The sequence below is a fragment of the Choloepus didactylus genome, chromosome 17 (assembly GCF_015220235.1).
Source record: "Choloepus didactylus isolate mChoDid1 chromosome 17, mChoDid1.pri, whole genome shotgun sequence".
Lineage (NCBI taxonomy): Eukaryota > Metazoa > Chordata > Mammalia > Pilosa > Megalonychidae > Choloepus > Choloepus didactylus.
Genome location: NC_051323.1, coordinates 60,276,600 through 60,296,922, shown reverse-complemented (window position 1 = coordinate 60,296,922; position 20,323 = coordinate 60,276,600). Strand labels below are relative to the sequence as shown.

The 20,323-nt window shown below is 34.5% G+C and overlaps 1 protein-coding gene across 4 annotated transcripts in view; it reads left to right on the top strand.

Moving 5' to 3' along the window:
- Window positions 1-20,323, top strand: part of SPAST (spastin) — an 81,668-nt gene that overhangs the window by 34,306 nt on the left and 27,039 nt on the right. For all 4 annotated transcript variants that reach the window (XM_037807527.1, XM_037807526.1, XM_037807525.1 and 1 more), the window contains 5 exons: window positions 6,015-6,202; window positions 6,814-6,947; window positions 7,245-7,338; window positions 13,775-13,849; window positions 14,632-14,703. In XM_037807527.1, the coding sequence (XP_037663455.1) occupies window positions 6,015-6,202; window positions 6,814-6,947; window positions 7,245-7,338; window positions 13,775-13,849; window positions 14,632-14,703 (563 nt within the window). The remainder of the gene's footprint in view (window positions 1-6,014; window positions 6,203-6,813; window positions 6,948-7,244; window positions 7,339-13,774; window positions 13,850-14,631; window positions 14,704-20,323) is intronic.

Below are 20,323 nucleotides of genomic sequence, written 5' to 3'. Positions count from 1 at the left end.
TTAATATATTTTAATTCATGATAAAAACTCAGTAGACAAGGAATAGAAAGGAACTTCCTTAGCCCAATAAAGGGTATCTGTAGTAAATCAGCAGCCAATATCATATTTAGTGGTAAAAGATAGAAGACTTTCTCCTGAAGATTGGGAGCAAAACAGGTATGCCTCCTTTTATTCATCCTTGCACTTGGTTTCCTAATCAGAGTGATAAAAAGAAACATACAGGTTAGAACAGAAAATGTAAAAATGTATTTATTCACAGACAATATGAACGTAGACCTAGCGATTCCTAAATTCTAAACTTCTAGAAAGAAGTGAGTTTAGCAAGATCTCGATATACAAAAATTAATGGTTTTCCAGTTTATTAGTTAAGAAACAATTGGAAAATGAAATCAGAAATTCAATTCTATTTACAGTAACATCCAAAAACATGAAATATTTTAGAGAAAACCAAACATACGGAAGAGCGGTGCAACGAAAACTGCAAAACATTGCTGAGATAAATTAAAGAAAATCTAAATCCAAGTAAAAAGAGATATGCTATGTTCATGGATTGGAAAACAGTATTTTCGGGATAGCTGGTATACTCAAATTTATCTATAAATTCAGTGCAATCACAACTAAAATTTAAGCAAGTTTTTATGTGTGTGTGTATGAATTGATAAGCTGATTTTAAAATTTATGTGAAAATCACCTGGAATAACTAAAACAATTTTTAAAGAGAACAAAGGTATGGGACTTACCCAACCTGATATTATGCCTTAAATAAAGCTATCATAATCAAGGCTGTGTTCCCAAAGTTTCAGAGACCTACCAGGTTATACACAAGAGCTCAGCATCTCAGAATTTAGAAATAACCATTACACCTCAGGAATAGAGGTAACTGCTATAAGAGCTTACAATCTAGAAACCATTACAGTAAGCCTTCGCCTGATAACCTATGCTCTCAGATTCAGTTCTCTGAGTTTACCCATTATAGATAGTCCATATTAGTGAGGCGTTGTAATGTATATCTTTTCATTTCTGGCTTATTTCATGCAACATACTGTCCTCAAGGTCCATTTACCTAGTTGCATACCTCACAACTTCATTAATTCCTGCGGCCACTCAATATTCTGTTGTATGTATACACCACAGTTCATCATTCCATTCATCAGTCAACGTACCCTTCGGCCACTTCCATCCATTGTGAATCGTGAGTATTGCCTCCATAAACACCAGCATGCAAATGTCCATTCGTGTCCCTGCTCTCGATTCTTCCAAGTATATACTCAATAATGGGGTTACAGGGCTGTATGGCAACCCATACTTAGCTTCCTGTGGAGCCACCATACTGCTCTCCAGATGGGCTGCACCATTCTACTTCCCCATCAGCAGTGATTAGGTGCATCCCTGTATCCACATTTTCTCCAGCTCTTGTACCTCTCTGTTTATTTTTCAGATATTCAATCCTATGTAAACAATCACTGCTGGTATAATCACATAGTTATGCATTCATCACCACAATCTATATGTGGATAATTCCATTTCTTCTGCCAAAAAAAGAGGAAGAGGAGAAAAAAGACAAAGGAAAAAAATAGAAGAAACTAAAATGATAAATAAAAAATGTAAGAAAAAATAAAAATAAAATAAGGTGCATTAAAAAGTTCATACACCATCACCACCACCACCACCACCAAGAATCCTGTACCCCTCTCTAATAGTCCCCCATACATTTAGCTTTGGTTTATTGCCTTTGTTACAGTTAATGGACGCATGTTACAATGTTACTGTTAACTATAGACTCGAGTTTGCGTTGATTGTAGTTTCCCCCAATACCATCCCATTGTCAACACCTTGCAAAGTTGACATCCATTTGTTTTCCCTTATGTAAAAACATTCTTATAGTTGTACATTTAATCACCATCATTGACCTTTCTAGTTTTCACTAAGTTATACAGTTCCAGCCTTTATCTTCTTTCTTCTGGTATCATACATACATGCTCCTAGCCTTCTTCTTTCAACTGTACTCACACTCATCTTTGTTCAGTGTACTTACAATATTGTGCTGCTATCACACAATATCGTGCTATCCATTTCTGAACCTGTACTATCAATCCTGTTGAACCTTCTGTACTCATTCAGCATGAAATGCCAAATCTCTAACCTCTTTCGGTCTCCTGATAACTTGTGTTCTTAGCTTTAACTGTCAGAGTTTGCTTATTAACGTTGGTTCATACTATTGAGACCATACAGTATTTGTCCTTTTGTTTCTGGCTAGTTTTGCTCAACATAACATCCTCAGGATTCATCCTCATTGATATATGCTTTGTGACTTTATTCTATACTACAGATGCATAATATTACATCATATGTATATACCACAGTTTGTTTATCCAATTGACCGTTGATGGATCTTTGAGCTGTTTTCATCTCTTGGCAATTGTGAATAATGCCTCTATGAACATTGGTGTGTAAATGTCTGTTCGTGTCCTTGCCTTCATTTCCTCTGAATACATATCTGCTAATGGGATTGCTGGATCACAAGGCAATTCTATGCTTAGCTTCCTGAGGAACCGCCGCACTGCCTTCTAGAGTGGTTGCACCATTCTCACTCTCACAGCCGTGAATAAGTGTACCTCTTTCTCCACATGCTCTCCAGCACTTGTAATTTTCTGATTTTTTAATATATATATAATGGCCATTCTAGCAGGTGTGAGATGATACTTCATTGATGTTTTCATTTGCATTTCCCTAATAGCCAGTGAAGTTGTGCATCTTTTCATATGTTTTTGAGCCTTTGTATTTCCTCTTCAGAAAAGTGTCTATCCGTGTCTTTTGCCCATTTTTAAATTGTTTGTCTTTTTGTTGTTGACTTGTAGGATCTCTTTATATATTCTGGAAATTAAGCCCTTATCTGATATGTGGTTTCCAATTATTGTCTCCCATCGTGTAGGCTGCCTTTTTACTTTTCTGACAAATTCCTTTGATGCACAAAGGTATTCAGTTTTGAGGAGATCCCATTTGTCTATTTTTTCTTTCGCTGCTCTTGCTTTTTGGGTATAAGGTCTAGGAAACCATCTGCTGTCACAAGATCTTGAAGATATTTCCCAACATTTTTTTTTTTTAATCTTCATTTTATTGAGATATATTCACATACCATGCAGTCATACAAAACAAATCGTACATTCGATTGTTCACAGTACCATTACATAGTTGTACATTCATCACCTAAATCAATCCCTGACACCTTCATTAGCACACACACAAAAATAATAAGAATAATAATTAAAGTGAAAAAGAGCAATTGAAGTAAAAAAGAACACTGGGTACCTTTGTCTGTTTGTTTGTTTCTTTCCTTCCCCTATTTTTCTACTCATCCATCCATAAACTAGACAAAGTGGAGTGTGGTCCTTATGGTTTTCCGAATCCCATTGTCACTCCTCATAAGCTACATTTTTATACAATTGTCTTTGAGATTCATGGGTTCTGGGTTGTAGTTTGATAGTTTCAGGTATCCACCACCAGTTACCCCAATTCTTCAGAACCTAAAAAGGGTTGTCTAAATTGTGCGTAAGAGTGCCCACCAGAGTGACCTCTCGGCTCCTTTTGGGCTCTCTCTGCTACTGAAGCTTATTTCATTTCCTTTCACATCCCCCTTTTGGTCAAGAAGATGTTCTCCGTCCCACGATGCCAGGTCTACATTCCTCCCCGGGAGTCATATTCCACGTCCCAACATTTTTGTTCTAAAAATTTTATAGTCTTAACTCTAATGTTTAGGTCTTTGATCCATTTTGAGGTAATTTTTATATAAGGTGTGAGATAGGAATCCTCTTTCATTCTTTTGGGTATGGCTATCCAGTTTTCCCAACACCATTTATCGAAGAGGCTGCTTTCTCCCAGTTGCGTTGGCTTGACCGCCTTATCAAAGACCAATTGTCCGTAGATGAGAGGGTCTATTTCTGAACACTCAATCCGATTCCATTGGTCAATATATCTATCTTTATGCCAGTACCATGCTGTTTTGACCACTGTAGTTTTGTAATATGCTTCAAAGTCAGGTAGTGTGAGACCTCCCACTTCATTCCTCCTTCTCAAGATATTTTTGGCTATTCAGGGCACCTTGCCCTTCCAGATAAATTTGGTTACTGGTTTTTCTGTTTCTGCAAAGTAAGTTGTTGGGATTTTAATTGGTATTGTGTTGAATTTATAAATCAATTTAGGTAGAATTGACATCTTAACTATATTTAGTCTTCCAATCCATGAACACTGTATTCCTTCCATTTATTTAGGTCCTCTGTGATTTAGCAATTGCAGTTGCTTATAGTTTTCTGTATATAGGTCTTTTGTGTCCCTGGTTAAATTTATTCCTAAATGTTTGATTTTTTTGGTTGCTATTGTAAATGTATAGAACCACTACTGATTTTTGTGTTTCATCTTCTTCCCTGACACTTTGCTGTATTCATTTCTAGTAGCATTGCTGTAGATTTTTCAGAATTTTCTACATATAAATATGATCATGTCATCTACAGTGGAAGTTTTACTTCTTCCTCTCCAATTTTAATGCCTTTTATTTCTTGTTCCTGTCTAATTGCTCTAGCTAGAAATTTTAGCACAATGTTGAATAACAATGGTGACAGTAGGCATCCTTATCTTGTTCCTGATCTTAGAGGTAAAGCTTTCGATCTTTCCCCATTGAGTATGATGTTAGCTGTGGGTTTTTCATATATTACCTTTATCATATTGAGGAAGGTCCCTTCTAGTCCTATCCTTTTGAGTGTTTTTATCCAGAAAGGATGTTGAATTTTTAAGTTTTTTTTAATCTCAACATTTTAAAAATTTATTTATTTCTAATTGTGGTAAAATATACATAAAAATCATTCTAACCATTCTAAGTGGACAATTCCATGACAGTAAGTACATTGGCAATGTTGTGTAACTTTGACCACTATTTCCAGACTATTCTCATCATCATAAACCAAAACTCATACTCATTTAGCAATAACTCCCAGTCTTCCCTCTTACCACCCCTGTAACTACTATTCTGCTTTTTTGTCTCCATGAATTTGGTTATTTTAAGTATGTAATATGACAAAAGTCATTCAGTATTTGTCCTTTTCTGCCTGGCTTATTTCACTTAACATTATGTCTTTAAGGTTCATCCATGTTGCATGTAGCAGCACTTCCCTATTTTTTATGGCTGAGTAATATTCCATTGTATGTATATACCATATTTTGTTTAGTCATCTGTTGATGGATATTTGGGTTGCTTCCACCTTTTGGTTATTGTGAATAATGCTGCAGTGAACACTGGTGTACAAATGTCTGTCCGAGTCCCTGCTTTCAGTTCATTTGGGTATATACCAAGGAGTGGAATTTACAGGTCACATGGTAATTCTGTGTTTAATTTTCTGTATCTCATCCTTTTGAACATACTCCATCAGGAATGATGATCGTTGTTTCAGCGAAAAGTCTTGTATCATTCTAATAGATGTTCCTTGTGGAAATTTCTAGTTATGGTCTGGAGACATTTTTTTTCCCTTTAGAATGAATGTTCTTTAACCTCTATTTAACTTCACCCTAGAAAGATCTTGTTTTCCTTCAGTCGTAGCTTTTGCTTATTTCATTCCTATTTCTGGAATGATTTCCAGGTTTTTCCCTGATGGTCAGTATCCATTGTTCCTTCAGCAAGTGATTCAAAACTTTACATTTATGTATTGAAAAATCACTTGACCAACCTTGCTCTACTCTGAAGTTCCCTTATTTTGAATATTCTTAGTTCTTGGGTATATGTTTAGGAAAATTAGAACAGTCATCAGGAAAAGGAAAAATCCTAAATAATTACAGTTCTGTTCACCCCAGTGACAACCCCTATGAACACACTGGTATATATTCTGATTTTTTAAAATATGTATAATTAGCTTTGTTTTGATTTTACTAGACGTACTTGCAAATTTGCACTGGTCTTTATTGCTACTTTTTAATGATATTTTGCCATAATTTTCTGTCAGTGATGGTTTTTACTTTTTCTTTGATAGAAAGTGGAGCTGTTCCAAAAAGAAAGGATCCCTTAACACACACTAGTAATTCACTGCCTCGTTCAAAAACAGTTATGAAATCTGGATCCACAGGTCTCTCAGGCCACCACAGAGCACCAAGTTGCAGTGGATTATCCATGGTTTCTGGAGTGAGACAGGGGCCTGGTCCTTTAACTGCAACTCATAAGGTATTCTGGGATAGTAACTTTAATTGCTATGCTTGCATACATAAAAAATATTGAAACTGTTGTGCTTGCTTAAATATATTACAAGCACTTTACAGTACTTTAGAGAACAGTTGAGTTCCTGCAAAATTAAATGTAATTTTTTTTAGTGCACAGGACAATTTGCTATTAAAAAGCAATCTTATTTTGACTCGTTTGTAAGAATGAATTAGGCCTTTTATATTAAATTTCCTTATCCAATCTGTTTCATATAATGTATATTTCATTTTAAATTTGTTCTTGTAATCACTTAAATCTATTAAAATGTATTATATCATTAAATATACCTAGAGTTTTATTATAATTCTATCAAGGATTAAAATTATATGACTGCCTTATCATAGAACTTTTTTATTTTATAAGTAACTAAATTTTCCTGGATAAAATTCTTGATAAACCAGCTTCATCCTGAATATATTCCTATAATGAAATGGAGGTAAAACTGTGTATTTTGGATTTTTATAGCCTTTTTCATATTTAAAAAAATTTAATTTTGTTAACTTTGAAGGTTAATTCACTTGTGAAAGTTTAAGTGTTAGGTTTTATTTTCACTTTTAAATTTTATATTCTTCAAGGGAACTCCAAAAACAAATAGATCAAATAAACCTTCTACCCCTACAACTGCCACTCGCAAAAAGAAAGACATGAAGAATTTTAGGAATGTGGACAGCAACCTTGCCAACCTTATAATGAATGAAATTGTGGACAAGTAAGTTCTGCCCTGTGAAGTGTTTTATTTTACAGTTTTTATTTTTGAATTTTATTCATAAAATATAAGTGAAATAAACAATAAATAACTTGCCTGATTTATATACTTAATTTTTATGATGCTTTCAATTAATATAAATGTAGAAAATCATTGCTTTACTGAGGTAACTATAGTTTCACAGTTAAATTAGTTAACATAAAATGACTACATTTTATAAGGCTTCAAATTAATTGACTTCATATTGTAATAACGGAAACATATTTCTGTTGTGAAGCTAACTGAGGTTCTGTTTCTTAGTGGAACAGCTGTTAAATTTGATGATATAGCTGGGCAAGAGTTGGCAAAACAAGCATTGCAAGAAATTGTTATTCTTCCTTCTCTGAGACCTGAGGTAAGGATTTTATATTATCATTTTCCTATTACATCATCTATTACTAAATACAAATTAATAATAAGGAACCATTTGGACTTTGCTAGAATGCTTAATTTTTATGATAACAATAGATTTAATTGTAAAAAAAAAAGAAAAATACAAAATATTAGAAATTTATGTTGACCAGTTTATTATTGGAAAGGTAATAAGTTCCTAATTACCAGTCCATTTTTAAGGTTATAGGAAAAATGGATAACAGAAAATTTTATATAAATATGAGGGATTTATAATTAAAAGGCAGAAGTCATATTTGAGAAAAGGGAAATTAAGATAAAATAATTCTTTAATTTTAAATTTGAAAAAAATTATTTTCAAGGATATTAAGTCATCAAAGTAGGTAAAAAGAGACCCAGTCAATGATGGGTAGGGACCGAACCTTCCATCCCATATTTCTGGATTCACTAAGAAGGTTAAGTAATCTTGAAATTGGTAATAAATATTTGGTTTTCCATACTTAGTTCTAGTTTGGATTTTCACAATTCACAGATTGTGAACAGGTGCTGCTCAGATAAAGTTGCAAAAAATAAACTTAAGCACCCACTGCTGGATCAGTTATTTCTCCTTCAACATTCAAATCTATTTAGTCATTTACAATGTCTAACAGAATTGCAATTATGCAGTACATCGTGGTAGATGTGCTTTTTTTATTATTATTATTAAATTCAGTTTTATTGAAATACATTCACACACCATACAATCATCCATTGTATACAATCAACTGTCCACAGTATGATAATATAGTTATGTGTTCATCACCACAATCTATCTCAGAACATTTTCCTTACATCAGAAAGAACCAGAACAAGAATAAAAAATAAAAGTGAAAAAAGAACACCCAAACCATCCCCCCCCATCCCACCCCATTTGTCCTTTAGTTTTATCCCCATTTTTCTACTCATCCATACACTAGATAAAGGGGGTGTGATCCACAAGGTCTTCACAATCACACTGTCACCCCTTGTAATCTACATTATTATATAATTGTCTTCAGGAGTCCAGACTGCTGGGTTGGAGTTTGGTAGTTTCAGGTATTTACTTCTAGCTATTCTAATACATTAAAACCTAAGAGGTTTTATCTATATGGTGCATAAGAATGTCCACCAGAGTGACCTCTCGACTCCATTTGAAATCTCTCAGCCACTGAAACTATTTTGTCTCGTTTTGCATCCCCCTTTTGGTCAAGAAGATGCTCTCAGTCCCACGATGCCAGGTCCAGATTCATCCCCGGGAGTCATATTCTGCATTGCCAGGGAGATTTACAACCGTGGGAGTCGGGTCCCACGTAGTGGGGAGGGCAGCAAGTTCACCTGTCGAGGTGGCTCAGTTAGAGAGAGAGAGGGCCACATCTGAGGAACAAAGAGGTACTCAGGGGGAGACTCTTAGGCACAATTATATGCAAGTTTAGCTTCTCCTTTGCAGTAACGAGCTTCATAAGGGCATGTCCCATGATTGAGGGCTCAGCACATCAAACTGGTAGATGTGCTTTTAAATGAATGTGCAAAGGTTTTGTGGCTCTGTTTTTCCGTAGTCTCTGTCATTTGCATACTATATGCAGTTGGTATTCTTGAATACCACCAATATTATAGCTTACTGAATATTTTTCAAGTCTGCTTTTTTAATTTTACTTCTTATTCTAAGAAGCAGTATACATGAAATCACTGGTTTGATATGCTACTTAGATATGCTAGTTAGATTTTTGTTAATACACAATAAAACAACTAGAGAATTATTAAAATGGAAAATGTTTGTCTTTATATCAAGAAAATTTCTCATATACTACCTCAGGCCACACTTTGGGAATCATATTGTAACTTATATTGGACTGACTTATATGGCTAGAGTTATACAGTAGTAGTTGTTAATACAGTAGACTGAGTATTGACAAAAACTTTATTGAAAGAAGATTCATGGAATTGTAGACCTGAAAAAGATATTAGCAGTCACCTAGTCCATTTATTGATAAAGAAATTAGTCCTAAGAGTTTAAATGACTTGCTCAAGATAATAGTTGAACGGTAGACCTAAGAAATGAAATAAAAATAAGGTTTCCTAAGAAAAGAACTGCCACCTCAATGCTATAATTGCCACCTAAATCTTAAGTGTGGATTTTAGTATTTAAGAGCCTCATTTTGTTTTGTTTTGTTTTGTTTTACATTTTTTATTATGAAATGTAACATATATACAGAAAAGTAATAACTTTCAAAGTACAATTTAACAAGTAGAGAGCAAATTTCAAAGAATGTTATGGATTACAGTTCTACCATTTCACTTATTTCCTTTTACCTTTTCTAATACCCTAGTATCTAAAAATATATATGTATATTTATATAAAGATTCAGTATTTGTATCCTTTGTTAAATCCTATCTTGTCTGTTGCTACCGCTTCCTCTCGTTTAATCACTTTCTCCATCTTCAGGGATATCTAAGCAGTGACCACTGTAACTTATTCATATTGAAAAAGGGTGTTGACATTATGGGGAAGGGGGCTGCATCTGGTTGATGTTCTTGAAGAGGCTGTTGCCTCTGAATTTGGGGACTTATCTGGCAGAGGAACACTCTCGAGGATGTAAATTTCTGAAAAATAAACTTAGTGAATGGAACTTTTATAGAGTCTCAGAAAGGGACCTAGGTATTTTAGAACTACTGTTGACTAAGGGTTGGCATACTGTGGCCATTTGGAATATCTAGCTGGAGCTTGCATAAGAGTAACTTCCAGGATAGCCTCTGGACTCTATTTGAAATCTCTTAGTCACTGTAACCTTGTTACCTTTCTTTTCCCCCTTCTGCTCAAGAAGGCATTCTCAATCCCTCGATGGCCAGGGCCATGCTCATTCCTGGGAACTGTGTCCCACATCACTAGGGAGGTTCATCCCCCTGGGAGTCACGCCCCACATAGGATGGAGGTTAATGAATTTATTTGCGGAGTTGGAGCTTCGTGTGTTGAGAACAGGAAAAAATATACCTAAAATTGTGCAAGTAATATTAAGGAAATATTTGGGCTATGCTAGAAGAATTTAACTTTTGTTTTATGCATGTTTAAGTGAAAAGTGACTTCTTTATATATGAACTTGCATTTTGGCAGATGTCCATAGTATGACGTAAAGTTCAGTCAGGAAGCTTGAAATAATAATGTGAAAATCCTAGTTTCTAGTGAATTCAAAATAAGGTTGAATAACCTGGCCTGGGCATATGAAGAAACTTTAGTAAATTAAAACACTGAGTCTTAATGAAGAACAGGATCTGTGGTAAAGCCAAGCTTTAGGGATTGTAGTCTGGTGCACACTTGACTCTCTCACACCTGCCAAATGGAGCATATATTTTTTTTCCTTCCAGTTCAGATTCCCAAGTGAGAGAATATGATTGTCCTATGTCAATTTTTCACAGTATGCCCAGAAAATGAATGGGTCAGACTTAATCCATAAAGTACCTCTGTTGTGGAAAAAAAAAAAAAATCAGCTTTATTCCTAATTCCCCATTGTAGGGAGCTTGCAGGGACTATAATGCGTGTATTACTAGACCAGATTGGGAAGTTCCATATGGTATGCATCATGATGGATTTCTTCATTCTCTGGTTTTCCAGAACTTTTACTTCATTGTAGAAACACAGAATCAGAACTGTCATCTAACACTATGACTGGTTTCAAAGAAATCAATAATACTTCAGATCCTTTCTTGAGGTAATTTGTTCTCAGAATTACTTGAAGCAAATGCTTTAACCTTTTCTCCTTCGTGGAGTCCCAGACTGAAAGGAATATTGAAACTCTTGTCCATCTTCCTGCCGTCAAATAGGACTATGTTTTAAATTTTATTTAACATGAAAAATAATTTTTAAAAATCACAGAATTAATCCCTGAAAAAATTAAAACTGTACCGAAGAATATTAAAATAAAACGTACTTGCTCACTCAGAAGCAAGACTGCATTTCCAAGTATATCACAGTGATCTAAGTCTTTCTCAAAAATTTCACAAGAAAAATATATATTCTTCTATCATTATTTCATAGACCCCTTTCTTATTTTGGCAGCTTATTTGACAGCATTATTTTGAACTTATGTGGTTTTGTTTTAAATAATTTGAGTAAATAATTACATTATTTTTTTATTTGCTTAGTTTGTGTCTTCTCTATTGATGATTCTCCTTAAAGCATTTCAATCCAGTTTTCCCTATGGTCAACAGATACAAAAATCTGTTAGCTTCATTTTTGTTGTTTTTTTTTCTCTTAGAACCTTTATCTTAGCACCTCCTTCTTCTGTTCCATTCAAGACCATTGCTCTCTATTCTTGTTTCAAAGCTAGTGTTCTATAATCTCTGTTCACCACCATCCTGGTAATTTCCTTTGCCTTTCTTCTATGTTGAGTCTAATTTTCTGGATTCCATATATTCCTTTTTCATGATTTATTTCCTCATTTTGATGGAGTACCTCCTCCACTAGCTTTCTTAGAAAGGGTTCATAGTAGGTTATTTTTGAGATTTTTTTGCATATCTGAAAATTATTCTATTCCAACTGTCTTCCCTTATTGAGAATTTGGCTAGCTGTCAAGATTTAGGTTGGAAATCATTTTCTCTTAGTGTTTTGAAGGTATTGCTCACTGTCTTCTAACTTCCATTGTTTCTTTGTATTAGATGCAAAGGATGAGACGTCAGAATAGCATTGGACTTCTTATTCAAAGCTTTGGGGAGCTTCTCTTTGTCCCTGCTGAACTGATATATTATGATGACTTGCTTGAAGCAGATTGCTTTTGTTTGTTGCTTGGTTGGTTTGTTTAACTTGGTGGCATCTTTCTGTATACTCAAGTCCTTCAGTTCTGAGAAAAGTTCTACAATTCTTTCTTTAATTTCTTCCCCTTTATTTTCTTTGTTCTGTCTTTCCCAGACCTTTTTTTAGGTGGTTCTTAAACACTTCTGAATTGCTCTTCTAATTTTCTTTTCTTTTTTCTTTAGTCTTCATTTCCTTGTCCTTTGTTGTAATTGCTGGGAGATTTTATCAACTGTTTTCCAGAAATTTTTCTGAAATTTCAGATAAATATATTTTAGCTTTCAAGAGTTGTTTCTTGTCCTCTGATTGATCTTTTTTTGTAGCTGTCTATTCATGTTTCAAAAATGTGTTATATTTTTATCTCTGAGAATGTTAATTATAGTTTTTGTTTCTTTTGTTTACTACATTGTCTCTGTTCCTTCAAGACTCCCCCCCCACTTTGCTTTGAACTCTTTCATGTTGGAAGTTTTTCACAAATATCTGGTTAAATTTTGCTTGTCCATTTATACTAGGTGGAACACTAAAACCTTGACTAGCAACTTTATTCAGGTGGGTAGAACTTGTTGATTAATAGGAGTTTGTTGACCACAAGATGATTAGGCAGCAATTCTGGTATTTATTTGAGGGTACACCAGATGTCTGTGGCTCTTTTTTCTTTAAGTTATTCACATTTTCTGGAGGAATATTTTCCAGTCTCTTGTTTGGAGAATATAAGCTTGGCTATTGATGTTCTGGAAACTGGGTAGGAGAATGGGGCTGTGGTTTTCTATTAGGTTGAACCATATGAAATTAATGTTTTTATTAGTCAAAAGTGGTTGAATATCAGCCATTTCATACAGCTCAACCTAAACGTACATAAACTTTCACTATTAAGTGAAGTGTTTTCAGTCTGGTGCTTCACTTTGACTCCTGTTGCGCCTTCTGTCCCTGAGTCTGGAGATTCTAGTTTAATTTCTCTAGAGAACAAAATTTCTGCCTCCTTTGGTTGTGAATTGGTTGTGGAAGAAGGGTATTGGCCTGACTGCTAGTGGGAACATGAGTTTAATTACCCCTCATACGAACTTTTAGTCAATTCCTCTGTTTTTGACTGCTTTCCTCACTGTTGCTTTCAGTCGGACCCGGTGCCTCCAATTCCTCAGCCTTTCCAGGGTTTTGGTTTGCATCAGCTTGCTTCTTGTATGTAGGTATCACTTCCCACACAGGCACTTAGGTTTTAGCTCCTTTAGCTCTGCTAAATAATTTACCCCCTGTTATTAATTCTCAATTTTTCAAAAATTTGTGTCCTATATTGTCTTCTTTCTTATTCTTTTTATTTTGAGAATTTATATCTCTTTTATTCATTTACTGTTATTTTGATGGGACTTCTAAAGAAGTAGAGAAAAATACCTGAGTTCAGCATGTATTGTTTACCTAGTTTGCTTTTATTTTGATCGCTGAAGATTTGGTTTTATTTCTTTTTTGTTTTCTTCTGTTTCTAATCATACTAATTTTCTGAGTATGTGTTCTTTTTAAATCTCTAGGCTCTGTTTGGGAGGATGCCACTATAAAATGGTGCTTTTTAGATGACTAATGGTACTTAAAATGTCTGGAAAAAATGTCTCCAGATTTGTAGTTGTTAACTGAAGTCTATATTTTTAAGTTATTCACAGGGCTTAGAGCTCCTGCCAGAGGATTGTTACTCTTTGGTCCACCTGGAAATGGAAAAACAATGTTGGTAAGAATTCTTTTAAGTTTGACTAGTCTATTCAGATTTTAGGGGTAATAACATGAAAAAGAGAAACTTCAATTTATCCGAGTCTGTTATTTATGACTTACTTTTTGCTATAGTATACTTCTCTTAAATTTTGAAACAAGTTTTCCATTAACAAGTGGATGATCAACTTGGGAGAAAACCATATATATTATCAGCACTAGTATGTTTTCAGTTGATTAAATTTAACCGTGTAATTTCCATTATTTTCTTAAAAATAAAATTTTATCTAAGAAGAGCTTACCTACTATATTGTGAATCTTTTTTTAACTTGATTCCTTATTATCTTAACAATTTTATTTAAATAATCAGCATGACACAAATATTTTTTCAGTATCCTTTTGCCAAGAGTTTTCACCAGAATCTGGATACCTCTTTCCCTTGCATAGCTCTTCTAGAGGAAATAGAAAAGTTACTTTTCCTCTTAGCTGTTTATCTTTCTCTAGCCCAGTTATCTTTCTATAATTGGGAAGAGAATAATACTCCTTTTTTTTTTTTTAACCTTTCCCCACCCAGTCTTTCTTATAAAAGTATAGAGTGTAAAGAAATATAGCTCTTAGAACCTTTCCTCATTGCTGAGAAGGAAACACATTGTTTGCCGTTTAGTAAAAATTGTGTCATATCTTACATTCTTAGACAGTCCTTTCTAGTATGTAAACAGATCAAATGTAGAAATGTGGTTATCGTTTTAAAGCAAAATGGTAAACTAATATGTAATATAATCTTTGTTCTTGTTATTTTCAAAGGCTAAAGCAGTAGCTGCAGAATCTAATGCAACTTTCTTTAATATAAGTGCTGCAAGTTTAACTTCAAAATATGTGAGTATTCTTTTTTTATTATTATGTTTTAGGTTACTATCTAAATGTTACTATTAAGTATAAATGATAACATTATATGAAACATTTTTTCTGTCAGTCTTTTATCTGTTCTGTAGATATGATTAATATCAAATCTTCAGAGTAGAAAGTTGTGTGCCATTGTTGAGCTCTTTAACACTTAGGATTATGTAGTCAAATACCATCACTTTCACTTAAATATTTCCAAATGAAAGTGGATTTTATCTCAAGATGCTGGCAGGGTGTGACAATTACCAGAAAGCAAGTACTGATGGTCCGAAACTGAGTATTTCAGGCTTATTTTTTGAACTACAATATGACAGAAGATTTTCCCTGTTTCTTTTTAGTTTATTATACTACAATTTAGTCTTCTTTCTCCCTTCACTGTACACTGACCCTGAGGCGGTTTTCAAAGATATGCACAGTCCAGTTTTGGCGTAGGGTAGACATGACTATGGGGCTTAAAGAGAGTAATATGTCTGGTGTATAGAACTAGGGTATGAACAGAACTGATATATTATACAACTACGAATTAGATAATTTCTGTTGAACCTGATACTGCTTTGTATTTCTCTCCTCTTCTCTCCCTTTCCCTTAGTTGCTCAGTCATTTCCTAGTCTCTCTACATATCGCTTATCAAAATCTTTATGAGTGAAGGTGTTTTAGCATACATATTTAAACTGCAATGAAAATCTCTGATAAAAGAATGTATTATTACCTATAAGAGTTTGAAATGTTGGCATTCCCTCTATTGAAAATCAGAGGTGGTTACCAGAAGGTTCCTGGACTTCTTGAGTGGCTCAAAGGATAGCTTTACTGACATGAATTTATCACAGCTTTCAGAATTGCAGAGATATAAACTTGCTTTTTAAAAACAGTCACTATAAATGGTTTAATATTATTTCACATACTTACTGCTAGGAGATGATTATGGTTTCTATAAGACTATTGAAGCTTTAATTTTAGGGGTCATTTCTGCAATGTGCAATTTAAAAAATACATTTGAAAGAGGATGGTCTGTTTCAAAGACCAAGGAGAAGGTAAAGTAAAAGGATGCTGCCTCTCATTTTCTAACATAAACAATGAGAGTCAGTCTTCCATCTAAAGAAGTTCTGTCCTGGAGAACTTTATGCAATGAAGGCTGTGTTCAATTTCTACGCTGCCCAGTATGGAAGATGTGGCAATTGAAGACTTGAAATGTGGCTAGTACAACTGAGAAACTGAATTATTATTATTATTTTTTTTTTTAACCATACACACCATACAGTCCATCCAAAGTTTACAGTCAGCGGCTTTTAGTGTAATCACAGAGCTGTGCTTACATCGCCACAATCAATTTTAGAACATTTTCATAGCTCCAAAAAAAAAAAAAACTCAGGCACCTTATAACCCCTATTATTGACCCTTAGCTTCAGTGTGGTACCTTTGTTACCTTTGACGAAAGAACATTAAGATATTATTAACTATAGTCCATGATTTGTATTAGGTGCCTTTTTTCCCGTATACCACCCTATTAACACATTGTAGTTGTGACATACATTTGTTCTAATTCATGGAAAAAAATTCTTGTATGTGTACTTTTAACCACCTTCATCATCCACAATAGGGTTCACTATGTTATACAGTCCCTTATTTCATCCTCTAGCTTTCCTTCTAGTGATACACACTACCCTAAACTTCCCTTTTCAACCACAATCACACTCAGATACAACGCTGTTATTTACACACTCAATAATGTGCTCCCGTCACCTCTATCCACTTCTAGACGTTTTAAGTCAACCTTATTTAAAACTTTTACACAAATTAAGCATCAGTTCCCCATTCTCTATCCTCATTCTATCTTCTAGTAACCTGTATTCTAGATAACTCCATGAGTCTCCTCATTATATTTAGTCCATATTAGTGAAATCATACCATATTTGTCCTTTTGTGTCTGGCTTATTTCACTCAACATAATGTCCTCAAGGTTAATACACATTGTCACATACATCAGGACTTCATTCCTTCTTACAATTGAATAATATTCCGTTGTATGTATGTATCACATTTTGTTTTTCCATTCATCGGTTGATGGACACTTGCATTGCTCCCATCTTTTGGCAATTGTGAATAATGCTGCTATGAACTTCTGTGTGGAAATGTTTGTTGGCATCTCTGCTTTCAGTTCTGGGAGCAGAAGAATTGCTGAATCCTAGCAGTAGGATTGCTGAATCATATGGCAGTTCTATACTTAGCTTCCTGAGGAACCACCAAACTGTCTTCCACAGCAGCTCTACCATTTTATATTCCCATCAGCAGTGAATGAGTATTCCTATGTCTTTACATCCTCTCCAACACTTTTGTTTTCTGTTTGTTTAATAGTGGCCATTCTAATAGCTGTGAAATGATATCTTATCGTAGGTTGATTTACATTTCCCTAATAACTAGTGAAATTGAGCATATTTTCATGTGCTTTTTAGCCATTTGCATTTCCTCTTTGAAAAAGATGTCTATTCATGTCTTTTGCCCAATTTTTAATTGGGTTGTTTGTCTTTTCACTGTTGAGTTTAGGATTTCTTTATATATTCTGGATATTAAACCCTTATCAGACATGTGGTTTCCAAATATTTTCTCCCATTGAGTAGGCTGCCTTTTCACCTTCTTGACAAAATCCTTTGAAGCACTGAAGTATTGAATTTTGAGGAATTCCCCTTTATCTTTTTTTTTTTTCATTGCTTGTGCTTTGAGTGGAAGGTTTAAGAAACCATTGCCTACCACAAGATCTTGAAGATGTTTCCCTACATTTCTTAAAAGAGTTTTATGATACTGGCTCTTATATTTAGGTCTTTGATCTATTTTGAGTTAATTTTTGTTTAAGGAGTGAGATAGGGAACCTCTTTCATTCATTTGGATTTGAATATCCAGTTCTCCCAGTACCATTTGTTGAAGAGACTGTTCTGTCCCGGATGAGTGGACTTAGTAACCTTGTCAAATGTCAGTTGACTGTAGATAAAAGGGTTGATTACTGAACTCTCAGTTCGATTCCATTATTCAGTATGTCTCTATTTTTGCCAATATCATGCTATTTTTATCACTAACTTTATAACATGCTTTAAAGTTAGGAAGTGAGTGTTCTCCAACTTCACTTTTCTTTTTCAAGATGTTTTTGGCTATTTGGAACCCCTTACCAATTTGGTAATTGGCTTTTCCAAATTCTGCAAAGGAGGCTGTTGGGATTTTGATTGGGATTGCATTGAATCTGTAAATCAGTTGGAGTAGAATTGACGTCTTAACAATTCTTAGTCTTCCAATCCATGAACACCATGTCCTTCCATTTATTTTGGTCTTTGATTTCTTTTAGCAATGCTTTGTAGTTTTCTGAATACAGGCTCTTTACATCCTTGGTTGAGTTTATTCCTAAATATTTGATTCTTTTAGTTGCTATTGTAAATGGAAGTTTTTTCCTGATTTTCTCCTCAGATTACTCATTACTAGTGTATAGAAACGCTACTGATTTTTGCTTGTTAATCTTGTATCCTGCCACTTTGCTGAACTCATTTATTAGGTCTTATAGCTTTGTTGCAGATTTTTTGGGACTTTCTAGGTATAGGATCATATTACCTGCAAAGAGTTGGAAGTTTTACTTCTTTCTTTCGTATTTGGATGCTTTTTATTTCTTTTTCTTGTCTAACTACTCTAGCTAGAACTTCTAGCACAATGTTGGATAATAGTGGTGATAGTGGGCATCCTTATGTTGTTTCCAGTCTCAACAGGAGAACTTTCAGTCTTTCACCATTGAATACAATCTTAGCTGTGGGTTTTTCAAATATGACCTTTATCATGTGAGGAAGCTTACTTCTTCCATTTTATCCTTTGGCTTCTATTTGTCAGATCCCTTTTTTTTTTTTTCCTCCTAGTTTTTATCCTTTTAGTAACCCTCACTGATAATCTTCATTTCTACACTGTCCTCCAAGTCTCTCTCTCCTGTCTTTTCAGCCTGCAGAACTCCCTTTAGTATTTCTTGTAGGGCAGGTCTCTTGTTAACAAACTCTTTCAGTTTGTTTATGTGTGAATATTTTAAACTCTCCATCATTTTTTTAAAATGCAATTTTATTGAGATATATTCACACACCATATAATCCTTCCAAAGTATACAGTCAGTGGCTCACAGTATCATCATATAGTTATGCATCCATCGCCACAATTGATTTTAGAACATTTTCATTACTCTAAAATAAAGCAAAAAAAAAAAAAAACACCGTAAACCTCTCATACCTCTTTTATGCCCCTCCCATTAGTTATTTATAAATTTTTTGTCTTTATTTTATTACTCATCTGCCCATACACTGGGTAAAGGAAGTGTTAGTCAAAAGATTTTCACAATCACATGGTCACACAAGAAAAGCTGTATAGTTGTACATTCATTGCCAAAAAATCAAGTCTCCTGGATTACAGTTCAACATATTCAGGTATTTCCTTCTAGCTTTTCTATTACACTAGAAACTAAAAAGGAATATCTATATAATGCATAAGAATAAACTCCAGAATGACCTCTGGACTCTATTTGACGTCTCTTAGCCACTGAAACTTTATTTTGTTTCAATTCTTTTCCCCTTTTTAGTCAAGAAGGCATTCTCAATCCCAAGATACCAGGGACAGGCTCATCCCTGGGAGTCAGGTCCCACATTTCCAGGGAGACTTACACCCCTGGGAATCATGTCCCATGTAGGGGGGAGGGTAGTGAGTTTATTTGCAGAGTTGGCTGAGAGAAAGAGGCTGTATCTGAGCAACAAAAGAGGTTCTCTGGAGCTGACTCTTAGGCATAATTATAAGTAGGGTTAGCTTCTCTTTCCAGGAATAAGTTTCTTAAGGGCAAACCTCAAGATCAAGGGCTTGACTCATCAAACACCTGTTATAATATCAGGAATTCCCCATGTGATCTGCCTCATTTTTGAAGGACAGTTTTGCAGGAGAAATCATTCTTGGCTGGCAATTTTTCCCTTTCAGTATCTTAAATATAATCATACCACTGCATCTTCGACTCCATGGTTTCAGAAGAGTAATTGGGAATTATTCTTATTTGGCAACCCTTGTATGTGGTGAGTCACTTTTCTCTTGCTGCTTTCAGAATTCTCTCTTTATCTTTGACATATGACAGTCTGATTAGTATGTGTCTTAGAGCAGGTCTATTAGGATTTACTGTTTGGAGTATATTGCACTTCTTGGATATGTATATTTATGTCTTTTATAAGAGTTGGGAAATTGTCTGCCATTATTTCCTTAAATATTCTTTCTGCCCCTTTATGCTTCTTTTCCCCTTCTGGGATACCCATGATGTATATGTTTGTGTGCTTTGTGTTGTCAGTTATTTCCCTGAAACTCTTCTCAAATTGTTCCATATTTTTCTCCATCTGTTCTTTTCTTGTTCAAATTTGGATGCTATGTCTTGTAGCTCAGTGATCCTTTCTTCTGCCTCTTCAACTTTGCTTTTGTATCCCTCTAGTGTTTTTTTTTAATTTCATGTGTTGTGCTTTTCATTCCCATAAGTTCTGTTATTTTTCTTTGCATGCTTTTAAATTCTTCTTTATGCTCACCCAGTTTCTTCTTAATATCCTTTATCTCT